At 29.7% G+C, this 18,891-nt stretch overlaps 1 protein-coding gene across 9 annotated transcripts in view; it reads right to left on the reverse strand.

Annotated features, from left to right (window-relative positions):
* Window positions 1-418: 418 nt before the first annotated feature.
* LOC112051221 (signal transducer and activator of transcription 5B) overlaps window positions 419-18,891 on the reverse strand; it is a 46,527-nt gene continuing 28,054 nt past the window's right edge. For 4 of the 9 annotated variants that reach the window (XM_024089766.2, XM_024089768.2, XM_024089765.2 and 1 more), the window contains exons 20-22: window positions 17,907-18,036; window positions 6,671-6,802; window positions 419-5,889 (exon numbers count right to left, since the gene is read on the reverse strand). In XM_024089766.2, the coding sequence (XP_023945534.1) occupies window positions 5,862-5,889; window positions 6,671-6,802; window positions 17,907-18,036 (290 nt within the window). In that variant the 3' untranslated portion in view covers window positions 419-5,861. Of the gene's footprint in view, window positions 5,890-6,664; window positions 6,803-7,720; window positions 16,823-17,906; window positions 18,037-18,891 lie in introns of those variants that run through there. The other 5 variants (XM_052890249.1, XM_024089770.2, XM_052890251.1 and 2 more) reach the window with 3 other exon arrangements.

Raw genomic sequence — 18,891 nt, forward strand, 5'->3', positions numbered from 1 at the left:
GTCGCGAATAGCATAGCATGGAATTTTCTGTAAGTTTACCGAAGTAGAACATAGATGGCGCGATCAAATTAACATACTTAGGTGTCATGAACAGGGCATTCGAAATACCGCTAGAGGTATGGTTCGATAGGACGGTAAACTTGATCGTGTGTGGTTGACTATATAGGAGAGTGGATATGTAGCTATGACCCGTCACGCCGCTCCAATGCGACTTAGCGATAATGTTAAATTCTTTCACGATGCTATCACTTCAAACAAGTGTGGCATGAGACTGGCTATTTAATAATATTATCGCTAGTTAGCGGTGATAAGTTATAAAATTCTTTCCCCTGTGGAAATTTACATTATCAGCGAATATTACTGTTCTGACAGTAACGGTCACTACGCCGCAGATGGTTTGAGAAATAAAATTCAAATGTCCAACAATCAATATTTTATTGTTTACATCTAGACATTGAACATATATAGGTATAATAACGAAGCCTGTCTGTACAGACGGACATATTTAAAATATATAATTAGAAAGTTAGGATAAGTAATACCAGACCAAAAAAATTTAAATCATGTTGCAGAAAAAACTGGAACTAATTTCTTCCATTATTAAGTACAGACTGCTAAATATACTAGTGGCGCCCCCAATCCAGGTTTTTAGGTTTCCCGTAGTCTACAAGGAACCCTTAAAGTTTCATCATGTCTATCTGTCTGTCTGTCCGAGGTTTAGCTCAAAGACTACTAAAAAGTTGTAATTTAGCATGAGTATGTGTCTCAGACTATTTACATAAGGACCTGTCTCGCTAGACGTTACTTTTTTGACAAAGTATATGATCAATGATCTAATGCGATTTTATAAACTGTCTCTATAGTGTCGATGGTTCGTAGTTGTAATCGTGTTCGTCGGTTAAAGAGCTCCGTAAAAATACCTTTTTGTGTTTAAAAACGATCAACAACTTCTAGTTTTGTATAAGATATATAAGACCTAAATCTAATCGTTCCTCGAAAAATTACAGACAATTTTGTTCGTGAATTTAGGTGCGATACTAGTATATACTTGTACTTTGTCAACATTTGTAATATATAGAAATGTCAACAAAGTCGTGAAATAAAGTCTTGTAAAATATGGATATAAAATATGATTTCATATATTTTAAATATGTCTCTATACTAAAAAAGTACATCGATGGTGCAACACTATACACTTGATAGAAGTGAAACTTTTAAAAAGAAAACATTGTAATATCTTCCACCTGTTCCGTCTAGCGTAAGAACAATGGCCAAGTTAAAAACTCGTAATTTATTTTTGTTGAAAATTAATGTTTCTAATGAGAATTCATTATCTATGTATATTTTACTTGTGTATATTTTTCATCCATATGGATAAAAATATACACAGAGAATGAATTCTCTAATAGTTTAATTTGAAAATTTAGTAGGTGCTTAATAAAGGAAGTAAGATATTTCACCCAATAAATGTCATATTGATTCTCTATGTTCTATTGCAATTGCAGCAATATTGAAATAATAAAAAATAGCATGAATTAATTGTGTTTAAGACCTATTCATGGCATTAGGCATAAATTGAAAAATAAAATAAATTAATTTAAAGTAAAAAATAAAAAAAAAATAGTGCATAGACATTAAAGAATTTCATCAACAATTTCCTGGCCATTGTCCTTCGTTTTAATGTCCTCCATACAACAAATTTTGCGCAATATAAGAAATTCCACTTACAGATAAGTACTAAAATCTATAAAAAGGTATCATAACACCAAAACACATAAGGGGTCACACGTAGAATACGTCACAACTGAATGGGGGTAAAAGAGGTCAGGGGCGTATGTAACCGTAAATAAAGTATTTTCTTTTAATAAAACCGCATAAGCGTACGTTAGAGGGTACGCGGACCCAGCTCCCTTGCCTTAGACCAGTTACCTTAGGACTTGCCTCGCGAGACATTACCCCTCTGTCAAAAGTTGGTTCGATCCCCGCCCCGTTGGTCCATTGTCATACCCACTCCTAGCACAGTTTTTTCCATTATTTTAAAAGATATGGCAAATATTCTTTTTTTTTTTTTAAAAAAAAACTATATGATCATGATCTAACATGTTCAAACAAACTGCGTCTATAAAATCTATGTTTAATTGTGTTAAAATTACTTGTGTGTGTATCACGATTTAAATTTTGAGTTAAGTGTAGTAAGGACACAGGATTTATTTATTGGTTTTAATTATTAATAACTTTATACTATAGACAAGTTACGTGCCTACAAAATCACTGCAAAGAATTATCCGAATTCAGCTACTCCAATGAGCGCACACATGCGCAATTTTGTGTTTACTTACATTATATATTTATGTATATATAGTTTTTACACTTCCTGAACACACAACTCGACATTTAATCGTTGTTTAATAAGCGTCTAATTAAAATTATTTAAAATTTAATTTTTGATAGAACAAAATACTTTAATGTTATTCAATCAGTTTTCCTGTAATCTCCTGTTAAATACAGAGATGGTAATTACTATACTTTTGGTATAACGGTTTGGTAATCAAACTGAAAGGCGAAAACTTGTAACTTTGTTTCTTGACTTAATGCCATAAATAACCATAACGGCGGACAGTGACACATTTGCCCGCCTCAGTTTTGATGCGCTAGTGCCCTATCTCTAGTATAAAATATTATTAAATAATGTAATAATAATAATAATAATGGTGTTAAATATATTTGATGTGTTTACTTCATCTCCCTTAATAAAAACGACGGACAATTTTGTTGGTGAATTTAATTGCGATACAAGTCCACAGGTAATTGGTCTTAGCCCCTTGCTCTTTCTTTTGCTAAAGCGTTTTTCTTCGTACTGTGTTTTTTACCAATGGACGGATTCGTGAGGAAGATTTAGGTACAAAACTCAATAATGACGTAGATAAAAAAAGTAATAGACGCATAGCATCCATCGCTCTCTCAAAAGACTAAATTGTTAAAGACTTGGAAATGTAATTCCGATTATTTTACTCGAAGCGAACAGAGATAGTTCTAAATAGTCATATGACGTAATTCACGAATGACCCATAATATAATAAGCACTATCTACGTAATAATAAACTGTCACAATTATTTAGCAAAAAGCATCAATTGTATTGAAAGGGGGTAACTGGGTTGTAATTTTGCACCAACATATTCACAAAAAGGGGTAAAGAACGTCAAATATAAATTATCAATCTTGGATATTTAAACTCAAAAAATATACATATATATTTGGATTGTCAGGTAAAATTAATGTACATTATATTACTTATGTATTTACGTGTTTAAATAATAAATAAGTAATATAATGTTAATGTATATTAAATCATGTGCCAAAGTATGTTGGTGCAAAATTACCCACTGGGGGTAACGAGTATTGAAAAATTGCAACTAATTTACACTTAGTTACCTTATCTAACATTGCCACAGAAAACCGAACATATAAAAAATAAATTTCACATTGAAAATATATTTTCGCTTATAAGCATATAATAAAGTAAGAAACAAATGCAATTTTAAATGAGCTTCGTTTTTTTAATAATCCAGTCATCTAAGGCAAAATTAATCTCAGAATAAGATTGGTAAATAAGCTATAGACCAACGAGGCTGTTTTGAAATAATTATTTCAAATGTATTATATAACCTCGACTCACAGGTACAAGTTATCGCAAGAATATTTGTTTTTCTAACAGAAAAATGACTGGACTAAAATATTCATTACCAAATTATAATTCCCACTTACATAACAGTGCGAAAGTCTGCAATGCCAGATCTTCGTCATTTCTCATAAGACCCATTTCACCACAGAACAGCGAGACACCGTGAAATGGCATCCTTTTGTTGTCGACGTCCAGTCAACCCGTACGAAACATTTTTAATTAGAACTGCTATGATGTGGAAGGCGTCTGTTTTTTCTGACACGTACAACGAGATCACCTTCAAGGCAAAAATAAAGGCTGCTTCTAGGCAAACGCACTTTATCTTAGACCCAATAATTACTTTCCACAAGGCATGATTGTAGGCAAGCATAAGCCTATACAACATTTAAAAAAATTGGTTGTAGTAGCAGAGCATGGGCGAATAAACTTTTTTTATAATATGACGTTGATCTAGTCACCGCAGGTTTTTCAATTCAGGACATAATAACTTTAAAATAGTTGTAAAATCTAAAATTGACGCTTTAGTACCATAAAAGCTGTAATAATTTCACAAGTTTAAGGCCACACGTATCACTCAACAAATCTCATTTATTTCAGAGAGTACATCGTCCAAAAATTTCATTTTCTGTCAAAAAAAACTGTTGAAACTTCTTAAAAATATACATTTTAGTTAAAATGCGACAAGAGTACGTGGCTATTTTTTTTTAGGTAAAGTTAGGGGTAACATTGCTTAATTAATAATTAATAAACAAATTTTCAATGGTACTAAAATTTTAAATTCGAAAAAAATCAAATGCACAGGCTGTTAGAGTTGAAGTTTTTATAAAAAAACAAAACTTTATTTGCAAATCAAAGCAATATTACCCCCATTCAGAGTACTTATGTAGCTTATCCTAAATACATTTATATGAATTCACAACAAATAATATCGCAAAATAAATGTAGCTTTTCGAAAAAGTGTAACATCAATAAAAAAACACTATTGCATCAAATCAAATCAAATCAAAAATCATTTATTTCAAGTAGGCTCAGTTTACAAGCATCGATTTTGATACTTGATGACTTATTGAACGTCAAGTATTTCACGTATTCAATATTCAAATCTATACTATGGCACCTAATTATAATAACTACATATATTCCATAGAAATCTTAACAAGGCAATGAAATGTAACTATAGAATGGTACTCTCCATAGCTCCAGTTGTCTATTTATTTCTCTGTCTACGCGTACACACATTTTTATTAAGATCTCTATGATTTGTACAAAAACTGGGTGATTTGTCTCCAAAAATCAAATATCTGTTTAATATAACTTAAATACAGGCTTTTTTTTCAACATTAGGCTTTTGAACATGCAATTATATGCAACATGAATGCATCTTTGTGCTTTTAATAAACAATATAAATATAGGAGTATTTTACGGATGCATTCAAAATATGTACCTCCATTTTTCGATCGCATACCGTGACGTCCTCAGATCAATTATTGTATAGGACCTGCCACGCTTGATGTTACTTTTCTGTCAAAGTATATGATCAACGATCTAATGCGATTATTAAAACTGTCTGTATAGCATCGATGTTAAATAGTTGTAATCGTGTTCGTCGGTTAAAGAGCTCCGTAAAAATACCTTTCTGTGTAATTGAGTGGTGTAAAAAACGGGCAAAAACTTCTAGTTTAGTATAAGATATATACCAAATCTAAGCTCGTTTTCTTCAGGAAATGACAGGCAATTTTGTTTGTGACTACGAGTGCGATACAGGTCCTTCTATAATTGGTCTGAGGTGACGTCACAATCGTCAAACGACACTTCTATGGTTGTCACGTCCACCATATTCAGCAAATCATTTGTATATTTTAGCAATGGGGGAAATTTTGCAACAGGGGTAATTTTTTTCGTATAATTGTCAATTTCTAAAATGTCAATAATTTGCTTAAGCATAAAATATCAAAAAATAAAGTAAGCAATATTTAACATTGATTCATTTTGTATAACACAAATAAAATCATAATAAAAATAATTCATTATCGTATTTGTTTATACTCTATGGCACTAAATTGTATGACGCAAAATATATATTTATTATATAACATAATATAATTATTAATAATCCGTGAAATACATTTATTATATAAAATATAGTTGACTCGAAGCACAAAAAAAAATAATTAAATCTACTGGTAATTCTCGTCATATTTTCTCCTGAAAATTAAAAAGGAATTATTATTAATAAGAGGTATTACTTAGTCAAAGTAGAGACTGATTTGTTGACTGACTGACTGAGAGACGCTCGGCAATTTTAAAAAAAGAACTAGTAGGAATCCCCAAAATTATAGTGCAAATATTGGAATAACTCGGTTTGATACTTTTATTTTTTTGTATAACGACCAGGCGCTGTGCATAATCCGAAGACACCAGTTTAGAATTTTGAATTCATCCAGTAGTTTCACCCCGGTGACGCCACTGAGGTACCATTAAGGAACCCACGGCACTTACACAATCAGAAAAAAATACATTATATATTACAAGCTGACTCCCGCGACGTCGTCCGCGTGGAACTTAGTCTTTCACAAATCCCTCGGGAACCATGGATTTTTCCGGAATAAAAAGTAGCCTATATGTTAAACCACGCTATAATATATCTCAATAGCAATATAAGCTAAATAGCTGATTCGGTTCAGTAGTCGAGGCGTGAAAGAGTAACAAACATTCATATCATCAAAATCATCAGTTTTCGCAAATCTCGGGAAACCATGGATTTTTTCGGGATAAAAAGTCTATGTGTCAATCCAGAGTAAAATCTATTTCCATTCCAAATTTCAGCCAAATCGCTTCAGTAGTAGCGGCGTTAAAGAGTAACAAACATCCAAACATCCATACAAACTTTCGCGTTTATAATATTAGTAGTATGTTATTTTGTACAATGGCCTGGGGTTCTAGGACTTTTAAGTTGTGTTTTTTTTTAATAAAATAATTACCTTACTTCATAGCAACGTTGCCGCCAAAGTAGTCGAAGTCGTCGAAGCCCTCCGGCTCGAACGCGCGGATTTGCTCGAACAGCTCGCTGTCCATGAAACTGCTTTCAGTTTGCGCCGGTGTGGACGCACTGAAGTAACTGTTATCGTTTTTGGTAGTTTTTTTGGTAGGAAATATTTTTTTTTTGGTAGAAATTATTTTTTTCGTATTTTTTGTAATTATGGTAGTAGGTGAGATGTTTTTTGTTATTGAAAATGTGGTAGTATTTTTTTTCATCAGTAAAAGTTTTTGTTATTTTTTTTAAATATTTTATATGTGATTGTTCGTATTACATTAATGCAAAACGTGATAACGCGATTTTATTTGATACAAAGATATTTTATTTAACAATTTTTGCGTTTTTAATGAGATCAAATTTTATTCATTATTTTTCGTAACGGTAACGAATTAATGCAAAATGACCAATGAATTTCAATATCGTCATTTCATTTAAAAGATATTTTATTTACCAATTTTTAATTTGTTGATTTTTTGGCACAATTTTATTTTTAATTTTTAAATATTTTTTTTTAATTTTTAGTATTTTTTTTCAATTTTCGTTGTCAGCAGCCGCCACCGCAGAATCGGAAAGGAAAGAGAAAATGCAACACGTTAGCAACATCAAGAGACGGTCGTTGTTATATCAAGAAAAAAAAAGTTAAAAACACTTAAACCCGTCGCATAAATGTCAGCACAGACTATAAAAAGGCAAACATTACAGGATAGATAAAAAAATATTGTCTATATCCAATATTTAATAAAAAATGTGCAAAAGCGAATTTTTTAAAAATTTTTTTACATATTTACATTTAAAAAAAAGAAACGACCGTCTGTGTTGCATTTTCGCGAAGGTATAATATTGCCTTTGGGTTTTTTAATATAAAATCATAGTATAAAATCTAAAAAAGTAATAACATCAAAAGCTATTTCAATAAAAAAATTTCACTAATTTCTTAAAAACTTTACAAAAATAAAAACGCAAAGGCAATATTTTTATTACAATAAAAAAAAAAACAACTTTTACGTTTCTCATAATTATTGTTATTCCATAAATACATCAAAACATTCAGCTTACTTTCAAAAAATTGTCATGTAGTAATAGTAAATAGTTGTATAATTAGATTTAAAAAAAAAAATGCGTCACAACAAAAAATATCGTACAACCAAATAATTTTCTCATTTACCCTATTGTATTTGCGACACGATAAAAAGGCCACTATAACATTACCATAAATTGTCTATTGATTATTGAATAATGTACTCTAAAGCGATGTAATCTAAGAAAGGTATCTGTATCAATAAAATATTCTAAAATTATAAAGAGTAAGACTAATGTTACAAATAGTACCTGCTTCCCGCCTATTTCGTATAGATAAGTGTCGCCGCCTAGCGTATAGTAGCGTCATTTCATTTCATACTTTTATGACTTCCGGTTATTATAGTTAAATTTAATTAAGTAACAATGATTATCAATCCGAACAGTGGAGAGGTTATTATTAATTATTTATATAAATATAATTATTTAATTTACATGATATAAATTCATCATTGGTTATTTTACTCTTAACAACTATGACGTCACGTTATGATTTAGTTTGTATTTAATTTCTCAACTTTGTGTTTCGATATTTTAATATTATTTTACGATCGTTATAAATACCATTTAATTATTAATGTGTTTTAGATAGAATTATAACGTTTGGTTGTTTGTATAATAATACTCCGGAACTATTATTAAAACGTACTTGTATTGTTAACATATTCGTGTTACCAACAGTAGACACTAACTTTGCAAATATTATAAAATAGAGGGTTGTTTAGCAGATTCATTGATATACTACCATCAGCGTGTAATATTAACATTATAGCGGAAGCTATGCTGAAATTGTTATTGAATAAATTTGTGTACAGTGAAAGTATTATTTTACTTCTCCCACCTTCTGTTACACTACTCTTTATAATTTGAAAAGTCCTTGTAAACTTAAGCGAAAGAAAAAAAAAAGAATTTTGAGTTCTGAAAAAGTAAAGCCCAATTACGGTCTCATTAATGACATACGGAGCAATTATAATATTAAAATCGTCATACTTTTGTGACAGAATACATTATCATACTAGCGGACGCCCGCGATTTTGTCCGATTGGAATGCAGTTTTTGAGAAATCCCGCGGGAACCATTGATTTTTCTGGGATGATAATGTGTTAATCCAAAGTAAAATCTATTGCCATTTAAAATTTCAGCCAATTCACTTCAGTAGCCGCAGCGTAAAGGAGAAACAAACATACACATTTACACACAAACTTTCGCCTTTATAATATTAGTGTGATTGGTGATTCCGTTTATCAATTCGGAAGAGACGATTCCACAAACACACACACAGACGCATGCGGTAAATATTTAAGTTATGTCATTTCTTTTGCGTCCGTATAAAACTAAAACTTCAAGTTAAACATAAATAAACGTCAAATCGACCTTTTTATCGTGTCGCTTGTCTACCTTATCATTATTTTTTTTTATAGTAACATCAAAAATGTTAAACATCCATACAACGTCGTGTATATTAGTATAAAAGAAATTGACAGACTCCCTTTAGCAATTAATTAGTATTATTATTATTAATGTAGTGGTATTTCTAAGAGCTGGCACCTCTACACATATATACATATTGCATACATTTTAGTTAATAATCTTTTAACATAAAAATGGATTTTCAACACAAAATTACGAAACCGATTTTCATGAAAATGAAATGGGATCGATCTGGAAGAATACTCTTTAAAACAAAAAAAAAATTCTCAAAATTGGTTAATAAATGAGGAAGTTCTGAGGTAACAAACATTAATTAAAAAAAACGCTTTTTTTAGTTAAAAAACAGATTTTTAACTCATTATTGCACATAAAAAAGTATATTTCATGGTATATTTGTGTTGCCGCTATAACAAAAAAAAAAAAATATAAATTTGACAAAATTAAAAAAAAGGCTCCCATACAGCAGATATTTTTTAACCCGTTTTTATAGATAACGGAACCCTCCGAGCGCGAATTTCGACTCTCACTTAGCCGGTTATTTAGATACAGTGTTTTACAGTACATGTGAACGTGCCAACCCTTATCAATCGAACTGTATGATAATTTTGAATTATAAAACAGTTACGCTGCTCTCGTGCCATAGACATTTGTTTTTTTTTTTATTTTTTTACTTATCATTAAGTATCTTATTTTATAATTAGAATTACTTCGTTTAATAGTCACATCCAGAGGATAAAAATCGATGTTTTTTTTTTCAAGGAAAGTATTTCAAGATCTAGACTTTTCGTTCTTTAATCCTAATATGACATATATTAAGATTATATAAACAATAGCAGTTTATTAATACTGTATATAGGTATTGTTATATACCTATAATATATAGGGAAACTTAGTGTCGTCTCGATAAAAATTCCATGTGTGTAAAAATTATACATTTATGATATGTACCTATAGTAAAACAAAATAGGTCAATATTTTGTTTACTATAGGTACATATCATTGATCTCTTATAATAAAAGGAATCACAATCATGTAGAAAATCAATTTAAACTGGAAAATTTTGCTTTGACAGTTTTAGAATTATTGGTAAAGAAAATTATACCTAAAGGCCTTATCCCAAATTCATAGCAAATTTAACCTTAAGAATTAGGTTTAAGGTTGAATTTTCAAATGCGACTACTTGAATTGAGTGCCAAGAAGTTGTGTTTGGCACTCATTGAGATTTTGGTCGCTGATTGTGCATCCACTTTTTACTTTTCAATAGTACATATCCAAAAATTGTAATAAAGTTAAAAAATACTATTATGAATACCGTGGATATTTTTGTATTCGAATTCGGGAAAAGTAGATTTTTATTTAATTGTTCATGTTGAATTTATTTATTCGAATTAGGTGCGTCCATTTTTAAACATTTTTTTCGTACGATTTATTTTTTTAGAATATTTGGTAATTTTTTTGTTTAACAATAAAATATAGTCAAAAAATTTTTACGAGACGACTAAACAAAGTCACCCACACATTAATACATTATATGTTGTTTTTCACGTTTTATTAATAAACGTCTATAATTTTGACATAATAACATCATTTTTAATACTTATTTTAAGTAAAAACCATTTATTTTGTGCTCATTAGTCGATACATAATACATCAAATATAACACCTTAAATATAATATAATTATAGTATAAATATAATATAATTATAATTTTGGTACGCGTAAAAAACCTGACCGTTTTAAAAAAAGTACTTTGAAGTGACGTCCAATTTAAAATTCATTTATATCGATTTAAAAAAAAAACAAATTATATTTTTGTTTACTTAGGTTAAGCAAATACGTAATTTAATTTCATTAAAAAACTATATAATTTTGTCATATCACACAAAATTTTTTTGCTCAAAATTTCATTTAAAACATATACTGTTATAATAAAAAATACTGTTACGTATATATATATAAGCCATAAGGTTATGCGGACTGTATTTCTATGACAAACAAACAGATTTAAGTATCACATTTTCAAAACGGCCAAATTTTAATAACGATATTAATAGTATAAAAAAATCACCAAAAATCACTTAAAATTATTCAATTCAGCACCGAAATTATACATTCTCATATGAATAATAAATAATAAATTTATTTTAAGCGACAAAATCTCCCGATTCGACGGGAAATCCTCGACTTGCGTTTCACACGAAATATGAGGCTCAAATAAAATAATAAAAAAAGTGGAAAAAAAAATATAAACTAAATTTTTTGAGAAAATTCCATTTGGCAAAGGTAAAGGCCTCTTCCAAAGATTTCCATTTTTCCCGGTCTCTAGCAATTTGTATCCATTGTAGCAATTTTTTTAAATATCTCTATACCAGTCAATATTCACTCAATGTTCATTTGCAAAGAAAAAAGCAAAATAAATTAATTATTCACTATTCATAATGATGTCCCGCAAATAAATGTCTGCTTCTATTCAATACATCTTATATGGTCAAAAAAGTAAAACATTTTGCAACAATTTTCCATACACAAATTTCTAGTTCAATAAAAAAATATATAAAATACTACAGAATATAAATGCGCGAGTAAAGCAAGTATACTAGTCGAGACCATAGATTATAATAATTAAAAATAGAAAATGCCATTGCATGGACCCATAGACAATTAAGAATATATAACATACAAGTTGTATTGTAATTTGCCCAATGTATTGGGCAAATACTTATACTATAAAAACAAACATTAAAATGTTTAGTAACATTGAATTTTAATTCCTATATAGGTAAGTATTGTTGAATTATAATTTGCCCAACGGATTGGGCAAATACTTATAATACAAAAACCAACAATTAAATTTTAATTCCTATATAGGTAAGTATTGTTGTATTATAATTTGCCCAACGGATTGGGCAAATACTTATAATACAAAAACCAACAATTAAATTTTAATTCCTATATAGGTAAGTATTGTTGTATTATAACTTGCCCAACGGATTGGGCAAATACTTATAATACAAAAACCAACAATTAAATTTTAATTCCTATATAGGTAAGTATTGTTGTATTATAATTTGCCCAATGTATTGGGCAAATACTTATAATACAAAAACCAACAATTAAATTTTAATTCCTATATAGGTAAGTATTGTTGTATTATAATTTGCCCAATGTATTGGGCAAATACTTATAATACAAAAACCAACAATTAAATTTTAATTCCTATATAGGTAAGTATTGTTGTATTATAATTTGCCCAATGTATTGGGCAAATACTTATAATACAAAAACCAACAATTAAATTTTTAGTAACATTGAATTTCATTTCCTATCTAAGTAGATTAAGTAAGTCAAATACATTTTTAGAAACCGTGCTACCGTATTGGTCGATTTTGTATAAAAAAAAAATACAATTTTCAAAAAGTATACTTTAACCTAATTTAATATTAACATACTTACGAACCAATTTTTTGTGTAAATAAATATTCTATTTTTTTAATTTGATCATATCAAGATGTAGGTTTGTCATATTATATTTATAAATTATCAAAAATTCATCAAGGATTTTTCAATGTAATAAGAATATTTTTCATATTTTTTGAAAAGTAAAATTTACTGAAAAATAGCTAATATTTTACGGATTCAAAACACTTCCTATTAATATTTTTTTATTTCCTAAATAATAAAATTCATTATATATTTGCTAAATTTTAATATTCAGGTTCCTAAAAAATAAAATTCATTTTTGATAAATTTTTTTTTTTAAAAATTATTATTTATTTTTGTGACCGATTTCTATATATAAAAAAATTAAAAAAAAATATTGGAACAATCCCGATTGAATGAGTTTAATACTGATATAACATATATATATATATATATATATCTATATATATATGTTAAATATTGATCTATCTGAAAAATGCTGATCTATCTGATAAATATTGATCGATCTGATAAATGCTGATCTGATCGCGGTCTGAAATTGTGACTTACGAGTCCCTTTCCCTTTCAGAGAAATATGTAAATTCGTTGATAACCCTGAGATAACTTCATGATATGTAGATAAACTATGAATTGACCTATCAATGAAAATTGTATACTATAGATACAAGAAGCGCACACATGCGCAATTTTGTGTTTACTTACATTATATATTTATGAATATATAGTTTTTACACTTCCTGAACACACAACTCGACATTGTAGACGATATTTAGGTATTATTTGTTTAAATAACGGTCGATGAAATGAAATTAAGACAATTATCCACATTTGTCCGCCTCAGTTTTGATGCGCTATCTCTAGTATAAAATATCATTGACTACCTACCGTGAGTAAAGTTCACACTCCCAATATTCATCTCTCTTTCAGTCGTCAGTAATTTGACATACGAAAGAAAGAGAAGACGAATTGAACAATGAATACATATTAAATTCTCTATCTATCTTCCATTAATAATTTGAAATTCAAACATTGACCTCTTATAATAAAAAGACGCACAATCATGTAGAAAATATCACTTAAAAACTGGGCAATTTTGCTTTGACAGTTTTAGAATTATTGGTAAAGAAAATTATACCTAGAAGCCTTTAAATATAGTCCAATATACAATAAAATCACAAATTCAGAGCAAATTCAACCTTAGGGATTGAGTTTAAGGTTGAATTTGCAAATACGACTACTTGAATTGAGTGCCAAGAAGTTGTGTTTGGCACGCATTGAGTGGGGACGTTTTTTCAAAAAATCAAAATCAAAAATCATTTATTTCAAGTAGGCTTAGTTTACAAGCACTTTTGACTTTTGGTCGCTGATTGTGCATCTACTTTTTAATAGGAGATCGATGCATTCAAAATAACACTGTGCACATTGATTTATTTATATATAATTTGTCGTAAGAAAGAACAGTCCTAAATTCTGAGAGGAGACTCGTGCTCAACAGTGAGCCGAATATGGGTCGTTAATAATGACGAAAGAACAAGACTAAATATTGTATGCATATACTTTGATGTCTTTTTCTTTCATTAACCTATCTTCATTTAAAAATTCATCCAAATCGGTTTAGTAGTTGCGACGTTAAAGAGTAACAAACCAACATCCATACAAACATCCCGTATATAAGTAGGTTAAGACGAAGAGTTTTGTGCTACACACATAGCAGATTTATATATAAATTTGTATACCTAACTTATCAATTAATACTGATACAATTTTGAATATTTTTTCAAAATACCGCCACAAATTATTAAACTAAAACACATTCTATAAATTTCCATTTCCATCACTAAATTTTAAGCTTTCGTGTATAATCAACATTATATCATATTTTTTATTAAATTCCTAATTACTAAGCCTCACATCGATATAGAATTTTTCAAAATAATTCAATTAATTAATACATTTTATAAAGAAAGAAGTACCGGCGCCATTTCCATTTTTTTTTAAAGTTGGAGAATAGTCGTGCCGCAGCTAAAAAGAAAATAATACTTTTTTTTAAGTCTTTTAGTTTAATTTTAACGAAACAACATAACAGCAGAGGAGCCAGGGATGCTAAATTTGCAGTTACTAATGCGTCATGGGAACCGATTAGATTTGGTAGATTAGATGATAGAAAATATACATGGTTACCATTGACCTCTTATAATAAAAGGACGTACGTACAATCTTGTACAAAATTTCACTAAAAATTGGCCAATTTTGCACTTTTTTAATAGGAGATCAATGATGGTTATATTTTTTTCACTTTCAGCGGTGGGAAAAAAAAACTGCAGACTTTAAAGACAATTTTGATTATTTTGGCTTACTGGAATTATCAGAAACTATTAACGATTATAATTGAGAATATTTCCTTCAAAATAAGTAAAAAATTAATCGCGCTTGTGGCTCGGATACTAAAAAAATAAGGGTTTCATTTTATAACTTGGGAACCCTCCCATTCCATTACGTTACGGTCGATTCGTATATTTCGAAATGCACACCTTTTAGCTATCGACTAATCCACTTTATCATTATCTGACGTGTTGGATTAATATTTTTGAAGTTAGTTTCTTCTTTGGTTGCCACCAATATTAAGAGCTTCATACTTGGTGGAGGTACTCAACAACGTGCAAGGTATAGTCCCTTATGTTTACCTGCCGCGCTCGAGTAACTGCAAAAATCCCCTCTTCGGCTCCCCTACTATAATATATTTCAGATATAACCTAACGTTCACTTAATTAATCTAATTAAAATTATTTAATCGATTCTACAAATAAAGATATAAAAAATTATATTTTTATTTATAAATTCAACAAATTTATTCATTACTAAAATGGAATTCTTTCACAAGTCTTTTCATTTTAAATACATGCTTTGAGACATTTGAAATGAGCGATCTTTTTTAATAGGATAGTTGACTCGTATCAAATTTAATATAAATAATATTAATTTCATGAACTTAAAGATTTCACAGAAAACTAATTAATTTAAAAATTATCAATTTTTCCAAATTTCAAAAACGCTATCATCCACTTTATGACGTCACAATGTTACTTGATGTAATAAATGTATTAAAGGCAAATCTATTCAAATTAATTACTATCTAATAAATTTGACAAACAAATCTCTAGTTAATGTTTAGTGTTTACGTGACGTCATGAAATGATAAAATATAGACCATCATACCGACAGCATTTTGGGTCGAATTGTTAAAAAAACATTTAAAAATTATTTTTTTTATGTATTCACGTCTCAATTTTTTTTTCAATCTAATAGAACGATAATGAATTATTAAAAAAAGTGTCAACTAGCCTATTGTATCAGATTTTTTTTTATTTTTGATTTTTTTTATAGATTGACTTCGCCGGATGCAAAAAAAATCTTGGTAAAAATACTCCTTATTAATGAATAACAGCTACTAATAATACTATAAAATACTTAAAATGTAATATTGCTTCTTTTTGTCATATTTAACGAGTGTAAAGAAAATTTTTACCAAACAAAATTTTACATACGATTTCAGTGTAAACTAAATTAAGATTATATTTAGATTATAACTGAATTCATGATTATTTCAATTGAAATTTACTTATCTTCATAAAAGCGATTTTGAATTTATTTCAAATTAAACTACATACTGTTGATTATTGTCACAGAATATAATTTAAATTGGAGTAACTAAACAATTAAAAAAAAATTTCAATTTAGTTTCAACTAAAACAAACGATACTTCATATTATATTCAATTTAATTCAATTTCTATATTTAATTTATTTTGAACTAAATTCAAAATCATTTCATTTTATTTAAAGTAAACAAAACTTATTTTAGTTATATTTGGAAGAAAAAAAAAAGCTTAATAGCAAAAGTAATGTATAATAAAAACTAAACTTAAATAGAAATTATTATAAACTTATAAGAATTCGAAACATATACATAGGCCGAATGACGTCAAAATTAAAAATAAAAAAATAGTAAAAAGTATACGGATGTGACTATTAAAATTAAAACTTAACTCGAAATAATAAAAAAAACTAATTCGCAATATAAAAAAAATATAATAAACATAAACTAAAATTCTGGAAATCTTTGTTTTGTTCATATTAAAATTCAATCATGTACCTATGAAACAAAAAAGAAAAATAAAATATAGATAAATAAAAATCTTGAAAAAAAAAAAGAATAATGTACGGGCAGGGCTATCTAGAAATGACGTCACAAGCGGAACTTGATAAATATCGGAACTGCTTTTTTTAATTTAATGACACAGCATATGGGGAGTTTCACTAATGTTACATAGGAGGGTTCAAAATGCGAATTTAATGTAATTCTTTTGAGAAAATAAAGATCTTAAACCAGAAATGTCATGAAAACGTAAAAAGTAATTTATAGATAGCCCGCTCAAGGTGACCAATGATGACGCTGCCGAGTCATACTGATCAAACATTGAACAATAGTCACAATGACAACAATTCATACTGATTGAACAATCATTATGATCAAAAGTCACGATGACTACAAATCATTATGACCACGTGTCAGTATGACCATTGGTTACGCTGACAACTCGCACTGACCAATTGGTTATGCTGACAACCCATACTGATCAAACGTCATTACGATCAATGGTCATTCTGACTACAACTCATATTCATCGTCATTGACCAAATGTCACTATGACAAATGTTTATGCTGCCCACACGTCATACTATACGATAATGTCATAACGACCACTAGTCTTCTTCTTCTTTCTTCTAATCTTCTTCAGAGAAGAAGACCAGTAGTCACGCTGACCATACGTCATAATGACCAATGATCACGCTGACCATACGTCGTAATGACCAATGATCACGCTGATCACGTCATGTTGACCAATAGTCACGCTGCCCATACGTCACACTGACCAATTGGTCATGCTGACTAAAACCCATACTGATCAATCGTCATTACGATCAATGGTCACTATGATAAATGTTAATGCTTCCCAAATGTCATACTGATATATAGATGTCATAACGAGCAATATTCACGCTGACCATCCGTCATAATGACCAATGGTCACACTGACCACGTCATATTGACCAATAATCACTCTGAGCATACGTTATGTTGACCAATGGTCACGCTGACCACGTCATAATGACCAATGGTCATGCTGCTCATACGTCATAATGACCAATGCTCATGCAGATGACGTCATACTGACCTGCTGTGCACGCTGGGCGTGTTCCGGTGCGAGTCGGGCGAGTGCGCGTACGCCGGCGAGCTGGACATGTACGGCGGGAGCGTTGTCACCAGCACCGGCTTCACGTAGCCGTTCTTTAGCATCTCGTTCTCTGAAAATTGTTTAGTTAATGTGTCAAACGTTTATTTATTTATTTATAATAACTTTATTGCACAAAACAGAAAAGAACACATAAATTTTTAGGCAAAAGGCGACCTTATCACGAATGGTGATCTCTTCCAGGCAACCTAAACATAAATAATCTAAACATTCTGTGAGATGGGAAATTGCAATACAATCAATAATAAGTAATATTCACTAAATAATAATAATTAATATAATAAATAAATAAAAACGTTGGTTTTTTTTCTTTCAATTGTAAAGTACCAATTTGGTACTTCATAAAATTACGATGTAGCCTACTTATGTGATTAATTAGTAATTTAACTTTAACCTAAACTTATAATATACAAACGTTGTTAACGATATATTGGTCACGCTGATCAGATGTCATATACATACAAATATGGCATTTGATTATGTATCTAGAGATGGTTTTGGGTGATTCGTTGAATTTATTTTTGACGGCCTTCGTGGCGCAGTGGTATGCGTGGTGGATTTACGAGATCGAGGATGGCTAGTTACCATCTTACCGACAAAGACGTACCGCCAAGCGTTCCGGTACGATGTCGTGTAGAAACCGAAAGGGGTGTGGATTTTCATCCTACTCCTAACAATTTAACCCGCTTCCATATTAGATATCATCATCACTAACCATCAGGTGAGGTTGTAGTCAAGAGCTAACTATCCCCTCTCCTGTAAAATGGGAGGCTGGCCTTGTAGTGGGCTGATAATGATGATTTTGAGTATTGCATCCGGCTCGAAGGACCAAAAACACCGTTCCAAAACTACTATCTTGAGACCATTGAACCGTTAGTCAGACCTGTTCCGCGACACTTCCACTCTC

The sequence above is a fragment of the Bicyclus anynana genome, chromosome 27, assembly GCF_947172395.1.
Source record: "Bicyclus anynana chromosome 27, ilBicAnyn1.1, whole genome shotgun sequence".
NCBI classification, from domain to species: domain Eukaryota; kingdom Metazoa; phylum Arthropoda; class Insecta; order Lepidoptera; family Nymphalidae; genus Bicyclus; species Bicyclus anynana.